At 40.5% G+C, this 13,536-nt stretch overlaps 1 protein-coding gene across 1 annotated transcript in view; it reads left to right on the forward strand.

The window, feature by feature from the left end:
- The window catches only part of LOC148010443 (uncharacterized), a 115,440-nt gene extending 102,228 nt beyond the window's left edge, over positions 1-13,212 (forward strand). The window contains exons 6-7 of the mRNA XM_087671542.1: positions 7,176-7,370; positions 12,670-13,212. Coding sequence (XP_087527668.1) covers positions 7,176-7,370; positions 12,670-13,212 — 738 coding nt within the window. The remainder of the gene's footprint in view (positions 1-7,175; positions 7,371-12,669) is intronic.
- The last annotated feature ends 324 nt before the right edge of the window (positions 13,213-13,536 follow it).

Genomic DNA, 13,536 nt, shown 5'->3' on the forward strand with positions numbered 1-13,536 from the left:
TCACACTTGGGATTTGGTGTCCTTGCCATTTGGGAAGAAAGCCATTGGAACAAAATGGGTCTACAAATTGAAAAGAAAAGCAGATGGATCCATAGATAAATACAAGGCACGGCTGGTAGCTAAAGGCTACGCACAGAAAAAGGGCATTGATTATGAGGAGATATTTGCTCCTACTTCCCGTATGACGACCATCAGGTCTATGATTGCTTTGGCTGCACATTATGGTTGGACAGTTCATCAGCTAGATATCAAGATTGCATTTTTGCATGGGGAACTTCAGGAGGAAGTTTATGTACAGCAACCCATTGGTTTTGCAGTTGAAGGCTCAGAACATTTGGTATGCAAGCTAAAAAAGGCACTATATGGTTTAAAACAAGCTCCTAGAGCTTGGTATGAAAAGATAGATGCTTTCTTGCTTGGTCAGGGGTTTCTAAACAGTTCATCTGAGTCTACCCTTTACGTATGTAAAGAAGGGGGATCTATGCTGATTTTATGTCTTTATGTTGATGATCTTTTGCTCACTGGAACACATGCTGATCAGATTTCAGCATTCAAACAAAATTTGCAGCAAACTTTTGACATGTCTGACTTGGGAGTTTTGCATTACTACTTGGGCATCCAGTTCATACATACTGCTCGAGGTATTGGGTTATCACAGTCAAGGTATATTGGGCAGCTTCTTGAGAAATTTGGCTTACAGGATTGCAAGCCAGTTTGTACTCCCATGGAACCTGGACTGAAACTGTCATTACATGATGACAGTGATTTGTTTGATATACATACATATGCTCCTGCAGTTGGATGCCTTATCTATCTATGCAATACTAGGCCGGACATACAGTTTGCAGTTTCAGCCTTGAGCAGGTATATGCATCAGCCACGTATGTCACATTGGCAAGCTGTCAAGCGTGTTTTCCGCTACTTGCAGGGTACTCGTTCTCTTGGGTTGCTTTATGCCAAGGGGGGACCACTGCATTTACATGCTTACAGTGATTCTGATTGGGCTGGTGATTTTGATACACGTCACTCTACTAGTGGCAATTGTTTCTTTCTTGGCACTTCTTGCATTTCTTGGCTTAGCAAGAAACAATCCACTGTTGCCACATCGTCATGTGAAGCTGAATACAAGGCAGCTTTCACCACCACAGTTGAATGCGTATGGCTTAGACGCTTGCTAGCTGATTTGGATGTATCTGTTACTGAGCCTACTCCTTTGTTCACTGACAGTCAGAGTGCCATTGCAGTGGCACGGAACCCAGTGTTTCATGCTCGCACGAAACACATTGAGATTCACTATAACTTTGTCAGAGAGAGGCTACATGCAGGTGATATCAGCCTTGTCTATTGTCCTACCACCAGTAATGTGGCAGACATCTTCACCAAAGCTCTTCCTCGTGACAAATTTGAAGCATTTCGCGATGCTTTAAATTTGATATCCTTTGGTGGCGGATGATCCTTGTACTCTTGATCACTCTTCACTCCAGGGGGGTTTGTTGGGTATTTTACTCACGCCTTACTTACGCCTACGCTCATATGGGAGTGTCGGTGATCAGTAGGACACTGGGGCACTTTTTACTCTCGGTAGGAGAGGTTTGTTGGGTATTTTACTCACGCCTTACTTACACCTACGCTCATATGGGAGTGTCGGTGATCAGTAGGACACTGGGGCACTTTTTACTCTCGGTAGGAGAGGTTTTTTCCCCCAGACTTATGGTCTTATTATCGTATGTACTTATGTGCTTATGTTACACACATTTAGGCACTTAGTGTGTGTCGGGTGTGAACACCCCCCTACAACCCTAAGGTTTAAGGGTTGTACTTTGTACTTTCAGATTACACTCATTCAGTCTATTCTCTTGGGTGTCGTGCTTCAACTCTGTCTCTCACACTCTCACACTGTCTACTGAATCTCTGCTGTACCTTGATCCTCAGCTCTCACACTAGGCACTTATCCTAGTAGTGTGTGGGATAGTTTTGATTGTTTTGTGAAGGTAGTGAGGCTACCCATCCTTATTTCGCATGTCTTGGGGCACAGTGACTTAGTGAGATGAACATTGATTTGCAACCCTCACTTAATGCTAAATCTTCTGATGCGCATCCTTGGTCTGATGCCTGTGTCTCTCTGTGGTGATCACTTGGGCTTCCTTGGTAAGATAACCATTGTCTCTAAAGTCTTGGTAGGTCACTAGATAGTTGACGCACAACCTTTGTTGGATGTCTTGGTTGCTTTGTGGTGGGACGCTTTTTTGGGATAAAACTAACACAAAATAAATGACCTACTTCTTATGGCTTAGTTTTGGGCTTGAGAGGGGATGTTGAGCCAATGCTGCATTAGCTTGTTGCTTTGTGGTGGGACGCTTTAGGATAAAACTAACATAAAATAAATGGCCTATTTCTTGTGGCTCAGTTTTGGGCTTGAGAGGGGATGTTGAGCCAACAGTGCATTAGCTCGACTTAAACAACCCCAGGGTTGTCCTTGTCCGATGGATAGGATGACCGGTTTGATGCGTCCCATCCAGTAGGACCTGTCAGATCCCGTCTAGAGGTGTCCAATGGCTTCATTGTGTCAGTCCACTACATCTTGTGTAAAGTCAAATTGACCATTTGGCAATTGTTTTCTATGTTTTTTACTCTTGTTTTCTCGAATAGCTCTTTCTTCTCTACCATCTAGTCTCCTCCAACAGCTCACATCTTTTCTTTCTCACACACAAAGTTTCTCTCTCTCTCTCTCTCTCTCATTACACACACATATACACACACACACACACACACACACACAATGACAATGCAGCCACCTTCTCTTTCATCATCCATATAGATACATCCAAATTTGAAATTCTCTCTCTCTCTCTCTCTCTCCCACAAAATACACTGGAAATAAATCCAATATTAAGTATAGGCTTTAAATTCTATTTATTTATTTTTTTCATTGGATATAGCATGATTCATAGGTCCAAGGTTTATTAGTCTGATTAGTATTGTATCAGTATAAAACAGTACTAATCAAATGCCATTAGATGTGACAATATTGAATAGCCCCAAAATATGCTTAATTAATGAAGAAACCTTATTATTTTAAAAGAAATGCGATTCTAAAAGAGTAACTATGTCCCACATGCCAAACCCTAATTTGGGTGTCTTCAAACTTTCTATAAATAGATATGCTGTCCACCACTCCCCTCAATCTCGTCTTTATAGGTTTCAGGTGCTAGAGCTTTGCTGTACACACTTGGTTCATAGAGGGTATCTCTACCAAAGTTGCCCCATGTTGTCTACCACACATTGGCGCCTGTTCGCAGCCCTCCACAGTTGATCTGACTTCATCCTACTATTGCCGGTTGATCCAATGCCTTGCAAGTGCTGCATTTGTTGTTGGCATCATCTTTCCTCCACTTGGCAATTCTCTCAACTGCTTGGTGATCACTTAACACCTACGCTTGCATGATCCACTTGTGGCCTTGCATTAGATGTCAACTCCCATAGCCATGTTTGGGCTTGGCTTAGGGAAGGCTTCTCTTGCTTGCGTTTGCCTTTTGCATTCAGTTGCCGCCAAGTATTCTCTCTTCTCCAACCTCCTACTTTTTATAGCTTTCTCTCTCCTCTATTTCCAGTCCGTATTATATCTAGCCTCTTAGGCTATGTTTGCTGGTGTTCGACACACGAAGGTTGCCTTGTTGCGTTTCGGAATCCATTCTAAGTATAACACACTCTCCAGCTCATAACCTTTGCCTTGGTTCTTGAGACATACGAGCTCGAGGTTTAGTATTTAGTGCACAGTGTGTTTTCTACATGAGCATAATATTTAGTAGTCACTTCATTCTCTATGTTTACTTGTGTTTGAGTTACCCTAACTCTAACAATGTTCAGTGTTATCAATTTGTGCTTTGTTGTACGATTGGTTTCGTGTTTTCTGTATGTAGAGTATTTCTTCACATGCCTAGTGGTCTACTAAGACTAGAGAGGTGATCATTATCTTACCAAGGGAGTCCAAGTGGTCACCGTAGATAGGCCAGGGCATCGGAGAAAGGGTGCACGTTGGCTGCCGAGTGGCTTACCAAGTCCTACAAAGGCAAACGGAACCACAGTGAACTTTTTTTTTGGTGGTTTGATAATCATTGTTTCAAAAAGAGAGGTAGCGGTAGATTAAGTAATGGATTGGAGACAAGTAGCCAATCCCAAAGGCTTTCACAAAATAAATAGACTATCCTTACGACTACTAGATATCGATGATGAAGGAATAGGCAGATGGGATGTGTAGGAAATATGGGGGATATGTGGAGAGACAAAAAAAGATGTGTGGAAAGCAAGCTAGCAAGGCGAAGCAAGGGAGATTGCCATGTGTAATGTTATGAATATTGTTGCTTCAAAGTCAACCACTTAGGAAGACAAAAAATGGATAAATATTCAGAGATGTATGTTTAAAGAACAGAATGTCAACGCAGTGGAGTTATGCAAGAAGCAATACACGTGTGATCATGCTCATGCAAAATACTATGTAGTAGTGCTACTTAGGTAGTGCCCTCATAGAGAAATTGTTCACTTGTCCAAGTGTCCTTTTACAACCATGTCATCTTAACAATGCGGACGAAGATACAATGTTCAAAATATTCAATAAATACAATGAGTGAATCAAAATCTATAAGTGTCATCACTGTCACGATTAAGAGAAGAAAGCCACTCCCTCTTAAATTGGAAGGGAAAGCTAGAGGGAAGCACCCTCTCCGTTTGAATGTGAAGAAATAGAGGAGGGTATACCCAAGCCGATCCTGGGTAAAAGATAATGCGACATTGGCCGATTGACCGCCGATTGACCACCTTGGTCGATATGTTTGCAAAGTTGTCGGAGAAAGGCATAAGCTCTAGGTGGATGGTGCCTAGCTCAAGCTACTCTCTGGTGAACTGGAAACCCACATGCCATGTTCGTGGTGTAATGATCAGATTGCCTATAAGGGCAATGGCACTCTAGTCGTCACAGTAGTGACGGTGGGAGGGTCGAATGAAAAGTGTAGCGTTGCTAGTAAGCTTTTCAAGTAGATATCCTCCATGTACTATAAAAAAGAACCTGATACTTTGCCTCCGTCATGAAAGCCGCCACAGTCTCCTACTTACGACTGGCTCAAGAAAGGGGTGCAGTGCCCGAGGTAAAGAGGTAGTCGCCATGGAAACACCGGGTGTTAGGGTCTCCTACCCAATTAGGGTTAGTAGACCCTTGCAAATATAAGCCAAATCCATAAGTTAGGACATAAGAATTGGTACACCCCAAATATCTCAAAACAAGCAAACAAGCAATCCAATGTGACATCCTAGGTGAAGTGAAATATTGACTAAGTAAACTAATTGAGTAAGCTAAATCTGGCCTAGTGTGGATCAACCAAAGAAGCTTTCCTACAACATACGGATAGGTGTGCTCTTTGAAGGGCTGACCGAGGGTATTCATAGAAAGATGGACAGTGGGATCAAGAGGCGTGGCCATAGGCTGTGTTTGATTCGTGCAATGTTGGTCCACTAACTAAAAAGCTTATTTTTGCTTTGAGACGAAAACTATCCTCAGATCGAACTACCTCCATCCCCCAAAAATAAGACAACAAACCAAGGTTTGTCATCTCAAAACTAGAGCAAAGCTGAGCCTTTATCTTTGCTATGGCAGCAGAATCAGAGCCGGTGATAAGTCAATCATCTACATATAAACAAGATATAGTTGACCCTCTTTAAAGTAGTATGGACATGTAAGTTTGGGTCATAAGGGGTAGAATGGTATTCGTGAGTCCTAAGAAACTCATCCATCCTTTGGAATCAAGAACGCGGTGTGTGCTTCAACCCGTAAAGATCTTAAAGGAGGCCGGAGAAGGTGTTGGCAGATTAGTCAGCGCATGATTGAGTTTGTGCATGTGTAATTTTGGGCTGGGCATAGGGGATTATTTCAGGCATTTTTCTAGTGCTTACTTTTGTGGTTTGTGGCATTATTTTATGGCTGACCAGCATTTAATGATTATTTTATTACTTGCCAACCTGATCCATTGTAGGCATTATTTATTGCCTATTTATCCAATCTCCCTCCTCAATTATTATCATTCATTTGCAGTCTTCCAAAGAAGGTCTTGTTGGAGATAGGGAGTTGATGCCAGTGCTCACATAGCAAGTGACTCACTATTGTACGCAAGGGTATATGGATTCCATTTCCCATGTAAATCTTCGAGTTCTCTCTTTGTAATGCTCCTCTGTTCTTTTGTTCTCTCATGTTGTGCAGTCTATTACAGCAGTCTTCTACACTTCCATTGCTGCACCCACTTCTGACAGCAGCCAGGGTTGGTATTCTGGGCAGTCACAGGGGTGCAGGTGTTGAGGGGTAGAGATGATGTGGAGGGGGTGCAGCAAGGGGGCAGATGCAAGGGAGAGCAACATGTGATATGGGAGTAGCAGGGGCAGGGGGCATCAGAACTAATAGGCTGGCGCAGCTGTCAGCTGTCTGTATCAGGTGTTAGCAGCTCAGCTCACATCATGTCAAGTTCTCTGCTGTCACACCTCATTGACACAGGATGCTCTCATAATGCTCACATAATGATGTGAGTGAATTATTTCTGTCACACAACGTTGGCTGTCCTCATCCTCCAAATTCACCTTTTGATCCTCTCCAATGTTCACATGGCTCTCTTATCTGGGAACACTGTAACATAAATGGATGAAGTATCACAAATTCTCTTAAGCCTTCAATATGGTTATGATTCAAAAACATGCTCTTAAGAACTCTCTATGAAGTATATTTAGGTTGTGTAACTGCATGCTGTTTGGAGGATTGCAGTTGCAAGGATATTTGTTTGCTTCCCAGAAAACGTATACGGTTTGGTATACTCATGGTGCAATTGAAAACATATATTGCCATAAAGGCACTGGCTTTCCTAAAATGTTGACATGTGTCTGTGAATCAGTTAGATAGTGCAACACTAGTTACAGAACAGCGTTTTGAGTGGTATCTTAAGTTTTAAAGTTGCTAGTTAAATCTCATTGTTATTTATGGTGGTCTTCCTAGTAGTTCAAAGCTTCATGTAATGTCAAAAAGTTCCCTGCAGTGGTGGATTTTTGCATATCTCAAATTGGGTCTGTTGCATAAATTTCAAGTGTTTTTGATATTCTGCACCTTTCTTACTCTGGTGGATACTGCCTTTTCTGTCTACAAGGTGCCCATTACATTGTCTTTGAGAGTGGTATCATTGAGAGGTACCCTGCGTGTACAAATAAAGCCACCACCAACGGATCGTATCTGGTTTGGATTCACATCCATGCCTAATGTTGATCTGCAGCCTGAGCCTTTTGTTGGAGATTACAGGATCACAACAGGTCCAATAGTTACTTTTATCACACAGAAAATAAAGGTTGGTGTGACATGTTTTGCTTCTTTTAAAACTTGTAATCTTTAATTTCCCTGATGCTGATTGCAACCTGTCTCTATGCTTGGAAAAAACAAGAAGTTTCGAGATTTCCTTCTGGCTTACTTTCGTCTCTTGCAGGTTTTTGTGATAACAATGATCAACCTCATGAGATGCTGATATAACTTTTAGAAGATACCTGTTTACTAGGAATTCTCTCTGCTAAGTGTGGCAACCTCCAAGGAACTTGGAAGAGTTGCAAACATTCCTAGATTTATTTGTATTTTATTGTGGATTCATTTGGGATTATGCTATGATAGTTGTCCCCGTGACCAATTGACTTAAAAGGAAAGGGGAAGACTTTAATGTGGAAGGGAGCAAAAAAAAGGCTTTTGAAAAGCCTGAGGTAGCTAGTGCGACAACTCCAATTTTAGTATAGTGAATCCCAATAAACCTTTGTGGTTGAAACTGATGCAAGTAATTTTTAAATAGGTGGGGTCTTGCTACAATATGGTCGACCATTAACCTTTGAGAGCAAGAAACTTTACCGTGTGCAAGAGAATTATTTTGTGTATGAGAGGGAGTTGTACTATGGTGCCAAAGTCAGGAATCTGTTTGTTCAGGAAAGCATGAAGTTGCTTCCTAATCAAACTTATCTAAAAGACCATAAAGCAAGATTTTGGCTACGAATTAAGGTACAGAAAAGGGAAATACAATTTTGCTGCAGATTCCCTTAGTAGAATGCCCATACAAAATGAATTGTTCTATTCAGTTCAGTTCTTATTTGCTTCAACCCATCTTAGGGAAATGTTAGGTTGATCTTGGATATTTTGAAAATAGGTGACTATTGAAAAGCAGGATCCAAATGAAGGGGCCCCCACCAAGGAAGGAACATCAAAGGAGGTTGAGGGATTCAAGTGTTATATGTGCTAGGTCAGTAAAGCTCAAAAATTAAAGTTTGTGAGATCTTTTTCACCACTTAGAAACTCCTTCCAGAAAGTGAAAGAGCATCTACATGTATTATATTGTTGGACTACCTATGACAATGAGAGGGTGCAACTCTATGTGAGTAACTGTGGATAGGTTTGTAAAGAAATGCCCTAATGCAAAAAACACAAATACAGCTGTATGCCAAAGCACTGACTAATAACAAAACACGGTTGGGGTTAGGGTAACTTAGAGACAAAGAACACGGTGAATAATCTGGAATGAATGAATCTGAATAATACAATGCTCATGCAGCACACACACTATGCAGTGAATGAAGACCAAGGCAGAGATAATGAGTTGGAAAGCATGTTGTACTCCAACGGATCCCGGAATGCTGCAAGGCAACCTCTGAAGACATCTGGCAGCAGCAAGTGCAGCAATGTGGATGTGGGGTCTATGTCAGACAAGCAGAGTAGATAGAAAAACAGCAAACACAGATTTTGGAGATGATGTGGCAGCTTAGTGAAGTCTTGGAACAGCAAAATGCTAATTTTCTAATAAAAAGGAGCAAGTAGGATCAAAATGCAGCCAGCTAGGCGGTTGCCCACAGTAGGTGATAGCTCTTGGATGGTCATCACATGTAGTTGACAAGTCATCAGCAGCAAATGGAGATTTTGGGCCTGGTTGGCAGCAGGTGACAGCTGATGTGGAGAGCAAATTGCAAAGGAAGGCTGGTAGACAAGTGCCTGAGATATCCTTTGCGAATGGGGTGTGGACAGTGAAGCTACAGCTTATGCAAACTACAAAAACGAGATTGGACTAAGTGGGAGGGCAGGCTATCTATTTATAGAAAGTTTGGGGCCTCCCAAATTAGGGTTTACATGTGGGACACTCAGACTCTCTCTAACTGCATCCGTTTAAAAGAAATGGTAAAAATTCATTAATTAACTTGAGTTTTGGGACTGTTAAATGAAAGCTAATGATAATTTAGCTCAACAAGGTTGACCAAAAAGCTAGTTTGATTCTAACTTCGTTTGATGTAAAAAACTCGAGAACTAGCTAGATTGTTCATGGAGAACCTATCCTAATTATATGGCCTACTAGCAAGTATTGTTGTGGATTGGGATAGGAAGTTCATTAGTCACTTTCGGAGAGCTTTGTCTAGAAGGCATGACACTAACTTAGCACAAGTACATTGGGTCATCGACAATGTAAGCCAAGAGTTTTGGAAAGATGAGGTTTCATATGGGCTTTGTATGTAGGGCATGGTTTTGTAAAATTTTAGAAATGGCAAGGAGTTTCATACAAAAACTATAATAAATAGTTGATGTTCAAGTAAAATATGTTAATTAGGAATATATGAATCAAGCATCATATACGCCTTTAAGTTATGTCAAACTTTCATGAGAATTTAGAAAATGAATTTCAACACAACTTGAGAAACATTAATTTCTAAACTAGATCCAAAAACATTGGTCAATAACATATAAGGTTTATGAATCATACACTCATCAATCATGACTAATCATTGAATAATGAGTCATGATTATACTATCAACCATCATGTGTTAAATATTTGAATGATAGGTAACTAGCAACAAATGTAAAATATACACATCCCTACTTTTAAGCTATAGCATGTAAGAGTTGCAAAGTAAAAGAAAGTAAAAGTCTAAAATAAGTGTCCAAAAATCTCACCTAAAAAGAGACTTGAAAAAAACACATTTTGTAAGCATGAAACTTTTTGTATGTTTCATACCTATGAGAAACATGTTTCTATCTGCCACTAGATCATTTGCAAACTTATGGTGAACTAAAGGCTTAACCAAATCCTAGAAGATTGTATGTGTGTTCAAAATGGGCAAATTAATTGCAAAGAATACTTCTATGTTATAGTGATTGCATATTATAGTGTAAAGTGCTTTTCCACAAGTATATAGTCCTTTAATGTTGATGTATAGGTTTCAACCTAGAGGTCCTTATGTAGTGGGAGTGCAAAAAGAGAAGGTTTAGGTGGCTAAAGCTTTTTAGAAGATGTGAATGAAATGCTTCAACTTACAAAGTAGCATTAGGAAGTCACAGGACATAGCCAGGTCCTACGCTGAAGCCTGACCCACATGGAGGGCATGTAGTGTTTGAGAAAGGAGAGGGTATATCAAAGGGTGCTTGAGCATTATGAAACCATGTCAACAAGACAATTTCAAAAGCTCTCTCCTAGGTACTGTGGCCCATTCACAATACTTAAGAAGGTGTCATGGCTTACAAGCTCCAACTTCAGCCACAAGTAAGATACATCCACTTTCTCATGTAAGCAAGCTAATGAAAAAGTTGGATGAAGCTGAATATCCAGTTTTGAGGGATTAGAATCCCTTCCATAATGCTGAAAGAGTTCTAGATGTTCTAGTAGAGGACATAGTTGTTAGGTACAAAAGGTACGATACTATATGGTATGATAAAATACGGTAGTAAAGGGTACCTTAAGATTTTATAAGGTACAATACAATATTAGTATGCTTTAAAAAAAAAACTTGATTATTTTGGACTGAAGATGATAGGATAGATGTTTAAAGTCTAAAAAGCAATGTTGTTAGAGTATGTAAGGTGAATACTCGAGGGTAGCATGCTAAAACCTCATGCTACATGCACAACATGTGCTAGTGTTCCCTAAAACTTACAAGTACATAGATGGGAGTGGATACACATCATACATGAATGATCACACAATTAAGAGTGTAGCCTTGGAGGAGAGAGGGAGAGAAGAAAAAAAGAAGAAAGAAAGAAAGAAAGTGGCTTGGGGGAGAGTGGAAAAAAGGCCCTATTTTTTCATACTAAATCGTACGAATACGTATGGTATGGTATAGATTGTACTGTATGGATCAGTGTGTACTACGTACGGAGACAACTCTAGTAGAGGAATGAGGAGTATCACGTACCAAGAGTTTTTGGTTAAGTGGAACTATTGTTCAAAAGAGAGATCAACATGGGAGCATGTAAGAACTGTTTAGAAAAGGCTTCCACTTTGCAATAAGATCTTTCAGTTTTCTTTTCGGGTCTGAAAATAGTTATTAAGGGGGGTAGTGTCATATTAATTAAAGCATGGATTAAGTAATTAAAGTGTGTGTGTTGTAAATAAACATGTACAGGGTAATAAAACACATAAGGGACATGTGACCGAAGGCTTAGGCCATCAAAATATGAAGCTTCAGCCATTTTATGTGTGTGCATAGAGGTTGGCGTCCACTCAACTACTAGGACTAAGGTTATAATAAATTAAGGACATGCTGTTGTTGGGAGGTGAATCATGCAGCTCTCAGACAGTTTAATAGATCTTCTCTCTTTTGCTTAGTGGCAGTAATGCTAATTTACAGATCAGACTGACAAGCTACATTATCTCATCTATCACATTCAGCATGGCTATCTGCACACCCACATCAGTGTGGATTGGTGGTGTGGGATGCCAACTCTTGTGATAAGCATGAGGCCTGTTTGTTACCTTCTCCCAGGCTCACAAGAGGGCCCATATTTGGCTCTTTGAGTGAGTTGGATGTGTGTTCCCTTATGTTTGTTTGGTTTGCTTTCATGGCTCGTGTTGTGTCATGTGCGCAGGATGTATTGTAGTTAGGTGGTACACACCCTCTGCAGTGCGTGTTTGGGGTGGGGTAAATTTTTAGAGGGAAGCTAGATCTTGCCATCTTGCATGGTGTAAATCAAATCAATTCATGGAAAATTGTCCTCTCTGTCCTCGCAACACAAGTTTGCATCCTTTCCTTTTGTAAGACATTTAACATAGGCTTAGAAGTTCTTCCAGATTCTTTCTTTATATGTTGTCCTTTACCACTCTCTTAAGTTTCTTTGTATTCACATTTTATGTATAGGATTTAAAATAAATCTATATTTTCATAATCAAAGGTGTATAAATTGTTATTATATGAATTGCATTATTTAATTTTTAATTAGATACAGTTGACCAAAAGTTAGTCTTATTTCAGTGTAATCAAATGTTTGGGAAGTGAGCTAATTCATGTGCTCTGCCAGTTAAGATGTGAGTGAATGAATCCTTGAAAGTTTTCTCACCTGCATATGATGAGTTTGAAATACTTCTATGTTCGATAGCTGTGCCTCTTATCTTGCATTCTTGAGAGACTATTGAGGATGACTGGTGTCTAAGGAGGACGGGGAAAAAATGGGAGGGGCATGATGAGTAGGACGGCCAGGAATTCGGGAGGGAGCTACCCCGCCCATTTTGAGGGGGAGGGGGTCTGTGAGTTTGCTTATAAAGAATTGTGAATCAGCAATTACATTGTAAGGCATAGTATTGTTCCTCGTTAAAATAAACAGATGTCTAGTGTAATCTTAGTTGAAACTGATGCTGCAGATGCTTATACAAGATAACCTGGTGCTCCCAAACTGTGAAGGCATTTGGGTTCCTTGGATGATTTCCGAAAATGACGACTGGATCCCACGAACAGCTATGCCAGCCCCTTGGATTCGTGTTGATAGCCGTGAGTCCTTACCAACACAGGAAAAAAGGATGCATTGCCTAGGAGTTTACCCACAGTATCAGCTGGAACTGATGCATCATATGAACACAGGAAAAAAGGATGCATTGCCTAGGAGTTTACCCACAGTATCAGCTGGAACTGATGCATCATATGAGATTGAAACACCTCCTTTGGACCATTCTGTTGCTGCATCAGAGCAAGAAGCAAGTGTCAAAACTGAAACATCCCAAACCACTCCACCAATGCTTAAGAGCTTGAGGGATGATGCTGATGAAGATAGAGGAAGCAAGTCAAGACGTACTAAGATGCTTATTCTTGGTAAAAAGGTTGGGGAAAAATTGGATGAGAAAAGGCGACTTGTGCTGGAAAGAGTACGTGAAGGTTTTGAAAAGCATGAACAAGGTGGCAGGTCATGAGTCTTAACAGGCAAGATTGGCTATACTATGTATTTGCATGGAAAGAAGCATGGGTGTCTTCTGCTGGTATTATTGTGACTTGAAGTTGAATTCAATAGATGAAAACTTTTGACAGTTGCAGATGACACGGATGGACTCATGAGAAAGAAGGTTGTGAGCACTTGGGCCTTCCAAGGTCAGTTTGTGTGAATGTGATGCAGTTGGCTTGCTGTATCACACACAGCATGTATCATATCAATAGGTAATTATTTAATCTTTGTAATGAATGATCGCTTTGCCATCTAAGGGGCAAGCGAAGGCACATGATTCATTACATGGTTGTAA

This window comes from Lygodium microphyllum, chromosome 29, assembly GCF_053477565.2.
Source record: "Lygodium microphyllum isolate KBCC chromosome 29, Lygodium_microphyllum_v1.1.10, whole genome shotgun sequence".
NCBI classification, from domain to species: domain Eukaryota; kingdom Viridiplantae; phylum Streptophyta; class Polypodiopsida; order Schizaeales; family Lygodiaceae; genus Lygodium; species Lygodium microphyllum.